The following is a 12800-nucleotide window of genomic DNA, read 5'->3' as shown; positions in this document are numbered from 1 at the left end:
TCACTTTACTGGCTTGGGTCTAGTGGCGTGGGTGGATGTAGGCCCCGAGTTGGATTTGGAGTTGGATTTGGATTCTGTAACCATGGACGATAAGGCAGAGAGGCCGGTTTTACCTGTCCCCCGTGACGGGAGTACCGTGGATAATCACGGCATTCGTAGGGGGGCGAGAGGGTGTTAGGAACTAGAAAGGTACAGATGGCGGATAGCGTATGAGTATGACTTGTACAGCATTCCTCCCATATTACACTCTATATTACCCCGGAGGCGCTTGGGTATCGTCACGGTGGAGTCCCGGGGGGGGAAGGCTGGCCATTCAACTTGATCGCTCACTATGATACGAGATGCCATCTCGTGACTGCACGGGGGCCACCGGGCCCTGTCTGGTTTCTTACCTAGTCGATTATTTTGGGATTCCGATACTTCATTAGTGAGTTACTGAATTACTTTGTTACCTCGTTACTCCCAGGTACGATCCACCCTGGGGTCACGGCGGATGGATCCGCAAGGCCCAAAATAGAGGGCCATGCGCCATTTTTGTGGGGGAAGCAATTCGAGTTCGTGTGGGGGATTTCCTTTTTCTCTTCTGGCGCCAATGAAACGCTGCCCAAACGGCCTGGAATTATTGGATGATCCATCCCCGGCTTCTTTCATTGCACATGCCCTCTCCTTCTTTGGGGTGGCAAACTCCAGTTATGTCCCAGAGGCTGGAGGCTAGAGGCTGCTTGTGGCGAAACTTTCTAGAAGTCCCCCGGTTCTCCTTTGACTTTGAGACGCACGTTGCAGCCAGGCCGGTTTGAGTTTGGTCGCACGGAATGGGCAACCCACCCCGTCCCCAGGATCAGTGTTTGATGCGGCTGGATCGGAGTCTGGGGTTACTGGGGTTGTGACGATCCTAGAATCTTGTCAAAGTCCTCGGTTTACACATAACACTTAGCGCTCTAGGCATCAGCAAAGGGGCCCTCCTCGGTGCCGCGAGCTTCCGAGTCTGGTGCAGGTGTCTGTGACGCAAACAGACCTGAGATGCAGCTTCAAAATACAAATGACCATGCAGATGCAATGGAAAATGCATATTGCAACGGACTATGCAGCGCTAATCCTGCGTGGTCCTTCTGGAAACCGTCGCCTCCTTACTTGACCCCAGACGTCGCACGGACATCTCGTTTGCAGAATCCCCAGACCCGAGCAATGCGCACTAGACCACTAGGGCAAAGTCTGATGGTGAAGCAGGTGACCCGACCTGACAAATGAAACCAAGCCACCGCGCTCCGTTCTGGCACATTGAGCACTCAACTCGGCATTGCCTTCCGGGGCACCTGACCTGAGCGATTTTATGCTCGGATATGTCTAGATTGCCTTTTTTTTCTTTTCTTGTTCTTTTATCCGGGGTTCTAGAGTCGTACAGACTATTAGACTTGGACTTTGCGCATCTATGTATAGCTCAGACATTGGTGAAATTGTGGACCTATACGAAAAGAAGCATATCCGAATAAGTACTCTCAGAAAGAATGCAGGTCCACGGCAAAAGTCAATTACCGTCCAGCTGGCACTAGACCCTATTCACCCGGGCCATGGCGCCACGAGGCCCTGGGCCCTGGGCCCTCCGACTCCCCTGGCTGATACAGATACCTCAGATACCTTAGACACCTGCGTCATTCAATCGATTCGTTATTGCGTAACCGCGCTTTGCGGGTGATCGCTGACGGAGATGTGTGCAACATTCTGTCAAATCCTGGGATGAAGGGCAAGCCACGAAACCTTGGCTTCGAAGTCTTGAGTAGTATAGATAGCGAATACTATAATTCTCCGATGCACGTATCCCGGTCCTGCGTGCCACGGGGGGATCGCCAGGTGGCCTGTGCTTGCCACTTGTGCACGATGGCATCAAGTCTGCCGATGGCGCAACGGCTCGGACATTAGTCCACGGACTGATCGGACTTCAAGCCGTTTTCCCGCGTGTTTTGTATTTGGTAGTGTATCTTGTAATTCCCCCTTTGAATCCACCCTGCTTCTGGGACGAATGGTACGGCGCGTCAGATGGGGTGGCTCCCGGATTTAGTTTCGTTGATGGGGAGACCGTTCTGCGCTACAGTGCTACCCGTGCTTGGCCGTTGATCTCAGTGGCTTCGTCCCGCTAGCTCCATGGAGTCATCCCAGGATGTATTTGTCAATACACTGTTTGTCCCTGAGGCTCTCTAGGATTCGCTGGCCCTATGCGTTATTGTGTCCACATGCGATAACGCAAGTCCGCGGGCAAAGGTCCGCCGATTGCGGCAGAGGTGGATGAGGTGGACTCGGAGCATTTCCACTCTCATGAGTAGGGGTCAGAAACGTACAGGTACAGATGGAGTGCATCCTTGATGACATTGATTAGATCGCGAGGTGTCCCTGTCATCCCATTTTAGCTTTTACCAGTCACCCTTGACTCGACCAGCTACTCCGTACTCGTACTGATTACTAGAAAGTCGAGTTGGGATCTGCCGCTCGACAATGGGGCCGTAGTTCTTATCTGAAGCGACAAATCAACTGGCTAGTATTAATTTGAAACACACGGCCGCAACGGTATACAGTAGAGTCTAGACATAAAGTGGAACCTTTGGATAAAACATGGGAAACTACAACCGCAGATGATTTCAACATCTAATTGGCTTTCATCCCTTTTTTTTTTTTTTTGAGACGGAATTTTTTTCGTCAGCAAGGCTCCGAATCCGAATCCCTGATAAGCTCTTAGCATTACACGATCGGCCTCGCTGGGTAGACGGCAAAAGCTAAGCCCGAGGATACTACATCGCCTGCAGATTGTCATTGCTGACATCGGGGTGGACCGAGCTCAGGAGCTCAGGAGCTCAGGAGCTCTCGCAGTCCCTGCGCTGATGATCCAACATACAGTAGCCTATCAAATACACAGAGAAGGATATACTGGCATTCAATGCCTGCAGGATCCTCGGGTGGCAATTCAGGTCGCAGTTGGGCGAGGGATCTGCGAGCAGAGGCCGTCTCGGGAGTCAAATGCAGCGCTAATATCAAAGACCCAACAAAGGTGAAGAGATGATGGTATTTCGGTTTACTCAAGTTTGGGTTCCACGTTGGCGAATCGACTCCAAGCCCAAGCCCAAGCCCAAGTGGACCTGATGCGCGCACCTGGCCGGTGACCTGATAAAGTAAAACGTAAACCCGTCGCGACATTGCCCGACACAAGCACGTCTCAGCTAAGTTCCATGCTCCAAGCTCCATATTCCATATTCCATGTTCCATGATATAGATTCACCGGAGAAAGCCCGACTTGAACTCTACCCGTGCAGAGACACGATCCAATGTGATTGATTTCCGGCGTGCATTAGCGGACCTCGCAACGGATGTAGCCTTTTCCCGAGGATCGCCTAGACCTAGACCCGGACCTGCACCTGGGCTTGGGCTTGGGCTTGGACTTGGACTTGGGCTTGGACTTGGACTTGTGACCTGGCCCCATTAGCACTACCTGGTATACCTTTTCTGATGGTAGGGCCCTGGAGTATGCCCACAGTATCTACAGTATCTACATACTTGCCGGCACACGTACGAACCATTTCAAATATCAGAGCCTCCGTAACACAGCTTCCGTACAACATGGAATCCCATGCAATCCATGCATGTCATACCTCGGCCACTGCTCGCGAGTGGAAACTCGCACAGACAACACAAAAAGCACTGCCCACTGGACGACCAACGCCCATCGCGCCACGTCCTGATCGTCTCGATCGTCCTACCACTCGCCTAGGCCCACACACCCCATCTGACTGGCCCCAACAATCCACTCCAATGTCGGAACCGACCAGCCCATGCAGTGTCGCACCCGACCCGGCCCCAGCCTGGCGCCAATCCGATCTGGCGATGGAGCGCAGAGGACGCGCAGTGACGGCGTAGACGCATCCCTGCTGTATTGCGCGCGCGTATTACAGGACCAGTGCATGATGTGTTCGGAGTACCTTATGCCGGTGGTACGTGGGGTGGTACTGGTGCTGGTGGTGGGATACTCTGGGATTCCCTTGACTGTAGCTGAAGCTTCCCACGCTAGTTTTGGTGAATGTTATGCATTTACAGATTTCCCCCCTCCCTCTCTTTGATTTGATTATTGATAACCGATAGCGTTTGGCCGAGACTGGTTCTGATTGCTTGGGGCGGAATTGAGAAAAGTTCTTTATTCCGCGCTTTCAGGGTTTGTGATGGGTGGGATTGAGCATCCGTAGTTCATGCTCTTCCACGGAAAGTTGCCTGGAGCGCGGGACATAGTAGACTCCAAGCTGAGGCTGTGGGAATACGATTAAGAGATCAACATTGCCATTAGTAAATGCAGGTCTAATCTACTCCAAATATGTAAAGCAGGTTTTTTGTTCATCGCCCGTCGTCGACGGGCTTCAACTCCGATTCCGATGTAGACGAGTAAACCTCGTACTCGAATGGTATATGAGCAGGACATCACACATGAAATTCTTTTTTGGGGGGTCGAGCGTACTCGATCTGCTCATTAGACACTGATGGTCTTGAAAACACTGTAGTAAATTATTAGCATTGCATATACGCGGAGTGAAGCTTTCCAAAAGTTGACGTACCTGAACCCACTGCCACCGGTTGCCATCAGCGCACCCGGCATCTGGTTGTGCCAGTGCACCTCCTTGACGGACTCCATATAGTGAACGAACAGAAGCTGCGGCGGAATATCCGCCATGCCAGCCTGACGGCTCTCTTCGTCATCCAGCTCGACAGCCAAATCCCACAGGGTGACCGTGTTGTCAGCGGAACCGACAGCGACGACACTGTCGTCAGTAGGGTGCCACTCGATACTGGTAATAGGCTCCTTGTGGAAGTCGAAAGAAGCAACAGGCGAGGCGCTGATCTGACCCGCATTGTTGGGCTTCCAGTGTCGCAAGTCCCACACGGCCCACTGTCCATCGTCGGCACCAGTTGCCAACAAGTGGAAAGTCTGGTTGGCCCAGCTCATGACGTTGACATCGGTCTTGGAGATCATAACATCCACAGCGGGCTTGCGAGACTTGGATCGCACATCCCACACCTTCACACTACCGTCGCTGCTCGCGGAAGCGAAAACGTTCTTCTCGTTGGGGGACCACTGAAGCTCCTCGACCGAAGACTGGTGGGCAGTGAATGGACGGGAGTCAGTAACCCAACCTCCACCCTCAGTACGGGTGGTCGCGTAGATGAGACCGTCATTGTCACCGGTCAGCAATTTGCCGAGCGGTTGCAAAGGAGACCAATCGAGAGCGTAACCTTCGGACTTGTGCATGCGGAGAGTAGAAAGAGGCTTGTTAGCGGAGGGAGGAAGAACGGTGCCGGGCACGTCGAAGCTCTGAAGGTGCGCAGTAACGTCATGAATAAGAATTTGAGAATTCTCTAGCATAGTAGCTGTGAGTGTCTGCGGGGGCTTGGAGTAATCCGCAGACTGCGAAGGTGTCTGGTGGGCGCGGATGCGGTTCGTTGTGGAGCCCAGCGGGATAGACTTGTGTTCCAGGATGGGCTCGCCCATGTCGTCGTCGTCATCGGAATCGGACTCGGAGTCCTCATTCTCACGTTCCATCTTGCTCAGTCCGCTCATCTTGAGGACCATGAGCTCGTTGTCCTTGGCCTTTGTGCCATCTGCCTGGGTGCCGGCAACTGCGTACACCGTAGCGGGGAAGGTCTTGCGGTTGTCGCCGAGCGAATCGCGAATAATGTCGAAGGAAAGACAAGGCCATGGTGTGTTGAGAGCGTGAAGCATGTCATAGGTGGACGGGTCGGGGGAGAGTGTCTCGCCGGGAGCCAATTTTGTCCGACCAGGAATGAAAGTCTGCTTGTCAACATCCATAGCCTCTATTCAACGTTAGTAACAATGCCGTGCCCCAATTGATCTGTAGGTCGTAGATTGTACCTTTCTCTTCCTCCTCGCGCTCTGCATCCGGGCGACCATCGACACCGGCCTCTAGAATTTCGTCCTCGCTCTCGAATTCATCCTCGAACTCGTCCTCGAATTCCCCGGCCTCGTCCGGGATGGCGTCGGCCATGGGGCGCTCGCCTGCCTTGAGGGCAGCCGAGTACTCGTCGGTGTCCGCAGCTCTCTTAGACATGGTGAAGAGTAGTGAAGCGGGGTGTTCTGGAAAGAATGAGGGACGATAAGAACTTTTTCAATTTGGGCACGCAGGCCCACACTAAGCCTATCGGGGACTAGCGTATATCCCGCGCAGCGCAGCGTTGACAAGAGCTGAAGCCTCTCGTAAATCCGACAGCTGCTCTCTTTCCAGTTTTTGCGGTTTGCATTTCGTCTGTGCTGTCATTCGGTCGCAGCACTCATCTGGTTTCTTGTGTCATTGCCCTCGGTGCACCGAGATCACTGTCCGACCGCTGTTTACGCCAACGGGCGGTTCGCCAACTCCTCACCCAAACTTGATTCTCATACCTCCGATTCGTCCGATCTACCTGACGAGGAAGTGTAGAAGATCACTGCAGTACATAACATCCGACTGGACGTATCTGTGATCTGATCGCCATCGGAATTGGTCGGTGATATATCACACAAGGGCCTCCTTTCCCCGCAAGCGCTGACAGACATCCTCGAGCAGGGCGCGCCTACGAAGAAATCCCCTGACACAATCCCGACTACTACCATGGATCCGTTGCAGCAGCAGCCCGTCATGGATGCTCCTGCTGTTGCGGAGCCGCAGCTCCCTGCAGAGGAACATGCGCCAGAGGTGCCGGAGCCTCAGATTTCCTCCGAACAGCCCCTCGAGCATCCGATGGATCAACCCTTGGAGCAGCCGATGGAGCACCATGCGCCAGTCAGCGTCAACGTCGAAGAACCTTTTCCCGAACGGGCTACGAGCCGTATCGATCACGGCTACAACAGTGACTCCAAAGCGCACTATCACTCTCGATCGACTGATTTCCACCACGCCGCTCCTGAATATCCTCCTCATGATACTGATCAGTCTGCTCGCCTTACATCATCTCCCTCTGTTAGCCAGCAGCCCTCTCTGCAGCCCTCATCACGCCCCAGCTCCAGCTTCTCCAGTGGCCCAGAGAGATATGGTCTCTCTCAGCAGCAGCAGCAACAGCAGCAGCAGCAGCAGCCGTCAGAAGTTGCCCAGCGACAGGCGGCCCAGGCCCAGGCCCAGGCCCAGTCCTCGAAGAACAGTGTTGTCATAAAGGTTGGCATGGTTGGAGATGCCCAAATCGGAAAGACCAGTCTCATGGTGAAGTACGTCGAGGGAAGCTGGGATGAGGATTACATTCAGACACTGGGTATGTGTGAGCCGCTCTGACCAAATCGTATTATTTCTGACGTGACATACAGGTGTCAATTTCATGGAGAAAACCATCTCCATTCGCAACACAGAAATTACCTTCTCTATCTGGGATCTTGGTGGTCAGCGCGAGTTCGTCAATATGCTCCCGCTAGTCTGCAACGATGCCGTGGCCATTCTCTTCATGTTTGATCTCACTCGCAAGAGCACACTGAATTCTATTAAGGAATGGTACCGTCAGGGTCGTGGGTTTAACAAAACTGCTATCCCTTTCTTAGTCGGCACCAAGTATGACCATTTTGTCAACTTCCCTCGGGAAGACCAAGAAGAGATCTCCCTCCAGGCCAAGCGATTCGCAAAGGCGATGAAGGCCAGCCTGATCTTCAGCAGTACGAGCCACAGCATCAACGTGCAGAAGGTGAGTTTTTTTCCATCTGTTCCCTTCAGCCATCCACTAATTCTCCATAGATTTTCAAAATCGTCCTAGCCAAGGCATTTGACCTCAAGTGCACAATCCCCGAGATTGAAAATGTCGGCGAGCCTCTGCTGCTGTACAAGAACGTCTAGAACAGACTTGCGCTGACGAATATGTACCCTGGGATGAAGTGATGCTCTTGATGATCGATCCTGACTCCTGGCCCTCCTGGCCCTCTTTTCTGTGAATTTTTTTTCTTTCTTCCCATCATGTATTTCACGTTTATTATGTGTCCGGCTCGCCTTTGGCTCATCTTGATCATCAGGCTTCGGGCCTGAGATATCCAGAAAGTCTGCGACCACGATTGGTCTTACTTTCCTTTGTGTCCATTGACTTTTCCGGGGCTATTCCCCGTACTAGCTACATTTTTTTTGTGGTGATTTTTTCCCCTAGACGGGGCCCATATAGCCGCCTCGAGGCGTTTGGGAGTCCGGTGGTATGGAGAAAAAAATCGAAATATAACTTCCAACAACGTTCCCAGTCCACGTGTGCCTGTTCCTAGCCATAGATATTTGTAGATCTGACCCATGGTCCCTGCGAGGCGGAACACTCCTCATTGGGACGATACCCCTCTTCACGCGGAGCGGCCTCTAGAGAATTGTGAGTGTTTCGTCTGCGCAATTTACACGGTGTCAGAGTTCTTCAAGGCTGCTACCTCCTGTGGTGACTACTTTTTGGCCCCCAGCTTTAAAGGACGCTGCACCCGGCCCCCGCCAAGCCACCAAGTGGTGGGTGTGACTGTCGTTACAGCACCTCTGTTTCAGGGTTCCTCTCCTCCACCTGGGCACCAGGACAATTTCGCGAGAAGAAAAGACACCATGACTGAAGAGCCGCAGCTGGGTTCTATCCAGGAGCGGATCGCCGCCCTGAAGTTGGCCCAGGCGGCCAATCCCTCTGGCCCTGAACCACCGATCTTCCGCCCCAACATCGACCGCAGCAAATCCGCCAACAACCCTCCCTCCTACAATGTCACCGGCTCTGTTCTTGACGGCGCGCCCATAGGAAATGAGCCCGCAGGCAAGCGGCCTCCAAGACCGGTCCCGCGCGCGGGACCGCCTCCGACAGTGTCGCCAAAGCCGGAAGTGAAACCCAAGAAGCCCCCTCCGCCCTTGCCTACGCGCCGATCAGATCGCCTGCCTCCCCCGACACCAGCGCGCGCCGATATTCGTCCTACACTTCCACCTCGCAGACCTACGGAACCCTTACGGAGGCCCTCCGCCGAGTCAGTCACCTCCGACGCATCACACTCGACAGCGGCGACAAGCGTTCGCGGTACCTCGACGACGTCCGTCAATTCCAATGGCAACGGCCGCATCAAAGCGCCCGCGTGGGGAGAGACAGCGCTGCCGGTGCTGCCTCCGAGACGCCCAAAGGAGGATTTCACAGACGTGACGCCATCGCCGTCCTCACGCTCCGAGTCTAAGCCCGCCGAGGGCAAGAGTATTAGTGGGTTTGGCTTGAGAAACAAATTGAGTGCCAACGTCAGTTCCTTACGAGGCAAGGACTCGTCGTCTTCAACTTCTCCGTCTCGCCCGGGCTTGTCGTCCATGCTATCTCGTTCCAAGACCTCCACCGATACATACTCTGCACCCCAGCTGTCCTCACGCCGGCCCTCGGAGCAGAGCATACAATCGACTGGGGCCGTTGAAGAACAAGCTCCTGGCTTGCCGCCGCGACGGCTACCCTCAAGGACATCTCAGACAGATCTTCGTGATGCTCGGACGGGCGGGTTTGGGGGCTTAAATAAGATGCCGGCGATCCCTGGGCGGCCCAACAGTACACCAACTGGTGGAGCGCCTCCGCCAATTCCAACGGGGACTCGTCCAGATCTTTCAAAGCTTCTAGCAACAAAGCCGCGCTTTGACGGCTCGGCAGCCCCAGCTAGCATGCCTGCTGGCTCATCCCACACAGTCTGCTTGGTATGCAGGGACTTCTCGGCCCCAGACCAACGTGCAGCACAGTATCCTCGTCGTTCGCTTCCAACCCAGGATTTGGGATGGCTGGCAGATGAGCTGACTGCTCCATTCCCCTCATTAACCGACAAGGCCCGAGCTATATTCACCTGGCTGCATCATAACATCCGTTACGATGTTGACGCCTTTTTCAACGACCGCGTGAAACCTTCAACTCCTGCCAGCACTCTCGCCTCCGGCTTGGCAGTCTGCGAAGGCTTCGCTGGTCTATTCACAGCACTTGCCACAAAAGCCGGCCTAGAATCCATTGTGGTTTCAGGCCACGGCAAAGGCTTCGGCCACGAAGAACTTGCCCCAAATTCCCCAGTCCCACCCTTCAGCACCGGCCACGCCTGGAACGCAGTGAAAATAGACGGCGGACGCTGGAAGCTAATCGATCCTTGTTGGGGCGGAGGCCACATCCAAGGCGCCGGACAACCCTACATGCAAGTCTTCGATCCACTGCACTTCACCATGTCGAACGACGTCTTCGGCTTGAAACACTACCCATCAAACAAAGAGCACTTCTTCCGCGACGACGGCCGTCCTCAGATTAGCTGGGAAGAGTACATGCGCACGAACCCGGATAACCCTTCCGGTGGCTCGCCGATCAGAATGTACTGCGGTGTCGGGAAGAACGACATCGGCAAAAGTACCCTCTATCCCACCGACGGCCGTATCTCTGTCTACAACACACCGAGCCCCGTCCGCTTCCAGTTCGGTCTTCTATGTGAACACTGGACACTCGCACACCACAGTCGTCGAAAACCAGGTCTTTTCCTACTCTGTATCCACGGCGTGGACGGCCGCAAGGATGAACGTCTACTATTTAACCATGTTCCCGGCTCTGGACCCGGTGGAGGTGGCGAGTTCTGGTATGTGGATGTCCCTGATGCGCGCAAGCTGGGCGCACCGGGTCAGAAGGCGCTGTTGGCTGTTCTGACTAAATTCGGAGATCGGGAGGAGGAGGAATGTCGCGGGCTTACGGCTGAGGAGTATAGGGCGCAGTTGGGTGGAGTTGTTATGGCGTGGGCTTATGTCGCTGAGTGGGAGTTGGTTGCATAGTATTAATGCTTAAACATCGGTTCACTCGAGGCGTTGTAGCGTTATTATTAGTTTATTTTTAATATCATCAACGCGGTTGTTTTTGGATTTGGATTCTTTGATGAACAGGGGAAGTTGAAAGACCCTGCGAACTGTAAGACGTTCTGTCCACTACGTACTGGAAAATCTCAAGTGTTCCATTGGATGCCTGGGCATTTCCAAGAATTGCTCCATGATGTATAAGCCCTACTCGGTATAACTAGACCCCAGGCCACGAACTAAGAAAAACGAGTGTGCATGATAAGTGAAGTGTTTCTTTGCGGAACGAGATTCAGCTTCTATGGGAATATCTGACGACAGAAAATGCAAATGGAGCTATTTCTTTCCCAATCACATGAGAAATCTCAGGCCTAAGTCCTCTACAGTGGAATTCGACAACAGATTACCCCCTTAGACACTCTGGTTTCTTCCCCAGCACCCCACTTCGATCGCGCTTAACTGAATTCGGGGAAAGTCCCATCATCTCTCCCGAAGACGTATTTCTGGTAGATCACCAAAAGTCACCGTAATCACAGGTTCCGGCATAGAGCAGGCTATACTTGCCGAAATGCCCCGCGGCCACACACTAGAAATCAAAAACAGTACACCCGGCACTCGTGCTTTGTTTCTCGGCCCTACAACAGAGAGTACGCAAATGCCGGGGGCCCGGGAAGGAGCGATCTCGAGAATGACTGTACTCTTGCAACTTTATGGAAATCGGTGAGGGTTTGGCTCAGACCGAGAGATAAGGACACCCTGGCTTATGCAAAGCGAAATGCGGCTCTGGACAAGGCTTCAGAACAAAAGGCACTATTTTCGACTTGAGGACACATCCTTCCAATTCAATTTGCAATAACTTCTACACAAATAGTTCAGTACTTGGCCTGATCGTCCTTATGCGCCATGGTTGTATCGTTGATTGGCTGGAACAGCCAGGCGTTTTCAATCTTGCGGTTGACGTGCAAGATTTCCATAGGATTCATATTCCTCGTATTAACGCCGAATTCAGCGGCACTACCGTCTGGCATCGTTTTTTCAAATGGCCACCAATAGCATCTACGTTCAGGCGAATAATTTCAGCCAACCCATTGAGATCCACAAACGAGGAGCCGAGCGAGACTTACACGCATCCGCAATTCTCACAGAAATCGAATGACTTCTCTTTGTCTCCCCAAACGTACTGAGAGAGTTTGGCGCCTTCTTTCATGTCAAATTTGATTTCATCCACTTTGTAGTACGCCCAAGCGGCTGCGTAGCGCCGACAGATTGTACATTGGCATTCGTTGATTTCCTCTGGTTGATGAGGCACGATCACGGTGATAGCGCCGCAATGGCAGGTGGATCTGAGGGATTTGTCCGCCATCTTAATCGAAAGGTTAGGCCAGAGTAGAGTGGAGCACAAAAGTTTGAGTTGGGCACAGGGACTGGGGTTCTAGTGATTCTTTCAACAGAAGGATATTTTATTGTTGAGGGAAACGGGAAGCCATTGACAGCTTCTCAATATTTATATATTGTAGAGGGGGAGCTGCTGACTGTATGAAGTGGGGTCTATCGGATGATTCAGCATTTTGTGATATACAAGACTTTCCCGTAGGAGGGCAATACAGACACATCTTCTCTTCTAAAACCACCCCTACGTGCTCTCCTCTCCTATACTCTCCTCCCTAGACCGACAGTGTGTGTGTGTGTGTGCCCAGTCTGCGTGGTCGGACAGCCATCGAGCACTCCCCATGTCAATATCTTCCATGCTCGTATACTAGCTTTGAAGCTCTGATCTGACGTCTCGGTCGCCTCTCTGGAAACTGGGCGTTCGGCTCTCGGAGACCGCAGTCATCCGGTCTGAAAGACGTGACGTCATTTGGCTGGTCCGCTGGAAGCATCTGAACCGCGCATAAAAACAAAGTTTCCTGTGGCGGTCTCACGGAAGAGGTCATATTAGTTTATTTGCCAGCGAGATCCCCCATTGCCAATTGCCTAGTGCCTAAACTGATTAGGCAGATTGAGTGATTCACTCCTACAGTG

The 12800-nt window shown here is 53.1% G+C and overlaps 5 protein-coding genes across 5 annotated transcripts; 3 read left to right on the top strand and 2 right to left on the bottom strand.

Moving 5' to 3' along the window:
- Positions 1-3603: 3603 nt before the first annotated feature.
- N7443_000303 (uncharacterized protein) lies at positions 3604-3900 on the top strand (the record flags this gene model as incomplete). The annotated part of the gene is made up of 1 exon (XM_056880359.1): positions 3604-3900. One exon carries the CDS (start codon positions 3604-3606, stop codon positions 3898-3900), a length of 297 nt encoding a protein of 98 aa, XP_056745597.1.
- Positions 3901-4501: 601 nt separating this feature from the next.
- Positions 4502-6095, bottom strand: N7443_000302 (ribosome biosynthesis protein RRB1; the record flags this gene model as incomplete). The annotated part of the gene is made up of 3 exons (XM_056880358.1): positions 4502-4526; positions 4587-5841; positions 5900-6095. 3 exons carry the CDS (start codon positions 6093-6095, stop codon positions 4502-4504), a joined length of 1476 nt encoding a protein of 491 aa, XP_056745596.1.
- Positions 6096-6632: 537 nt separating this feature from the next.
- On the top strand, positions 6633-7835 carry N7443_000301 (Spg1/Tem1 GTP-binding protein; the record flags this gene model as incomplete). Its single annotated transcript, XM_056880357.1, has 3 exons — positions 6633-7266; positions 7319-7686; positions 7737-7835. The coding sequence occupies 3 exons, from the start codon at positions 6633-6635 to the stop codon at positions 7833-7835; spliced, it is 1101 nt and encodes a 366-aa protein (XP_056745595.1).
- Positions 7836-8270: 435 nt separating this feature from the next.
- Positions 8271-10760, top strand: N7443_000300 (uncharacterized protein; the record flags this gene model as incomplete). Its single annotated transcript, XM_056880356.1, has 1 exon — positions 8271-10760. The coding sequence occupies one exon, from the start codon at positions 8271-8273 to the stop codon at positions 10758-10760; it is 2490 nt and encodes an 829-aa protein (XP_056745594.1).
- Positions 10761-11650: 890 nt separating this feature from the next.
- N7443_000299 (GFA family protein) lies at positions 11651-12141 on the bottom strand (the record flags this gene model as incomplete). The annotated part of the gene is made up of 2 exons (XM_056880355.1): positions 11651-11834; positions 11903-12141. The coding sequence occupies 2 exons, from the start codon at positions 12139-12141 to the stop codon at positions 11651-11653; spliced, it is 423 nt and encodes a 140-aa protein (XP_056745593.1).
- Between the last annotated feature and the right edge of the window lie 659 nt (positions 12142-12800).

This window comes from Penicillium atrosanguineum (assembly GCF_028827265.1).
Source record: "Penicillium atrosanguineum strain IBT 20685 chromosome Unknown utg000001l_segment0_segment0, whole genome shotgun sequence".
Taxonomy (NCBI): Eukaryota; Fungi; Ascomycota; class Eurotiomycetes; order Eurotiales; family Aspergillaceae; genus Penicillium; species Penicillium atrosanguineum.
Note: the sequence above shows the minus strand (reverse complement) of the source record. Positions and strands in the feature narration are given on the sequence as shown.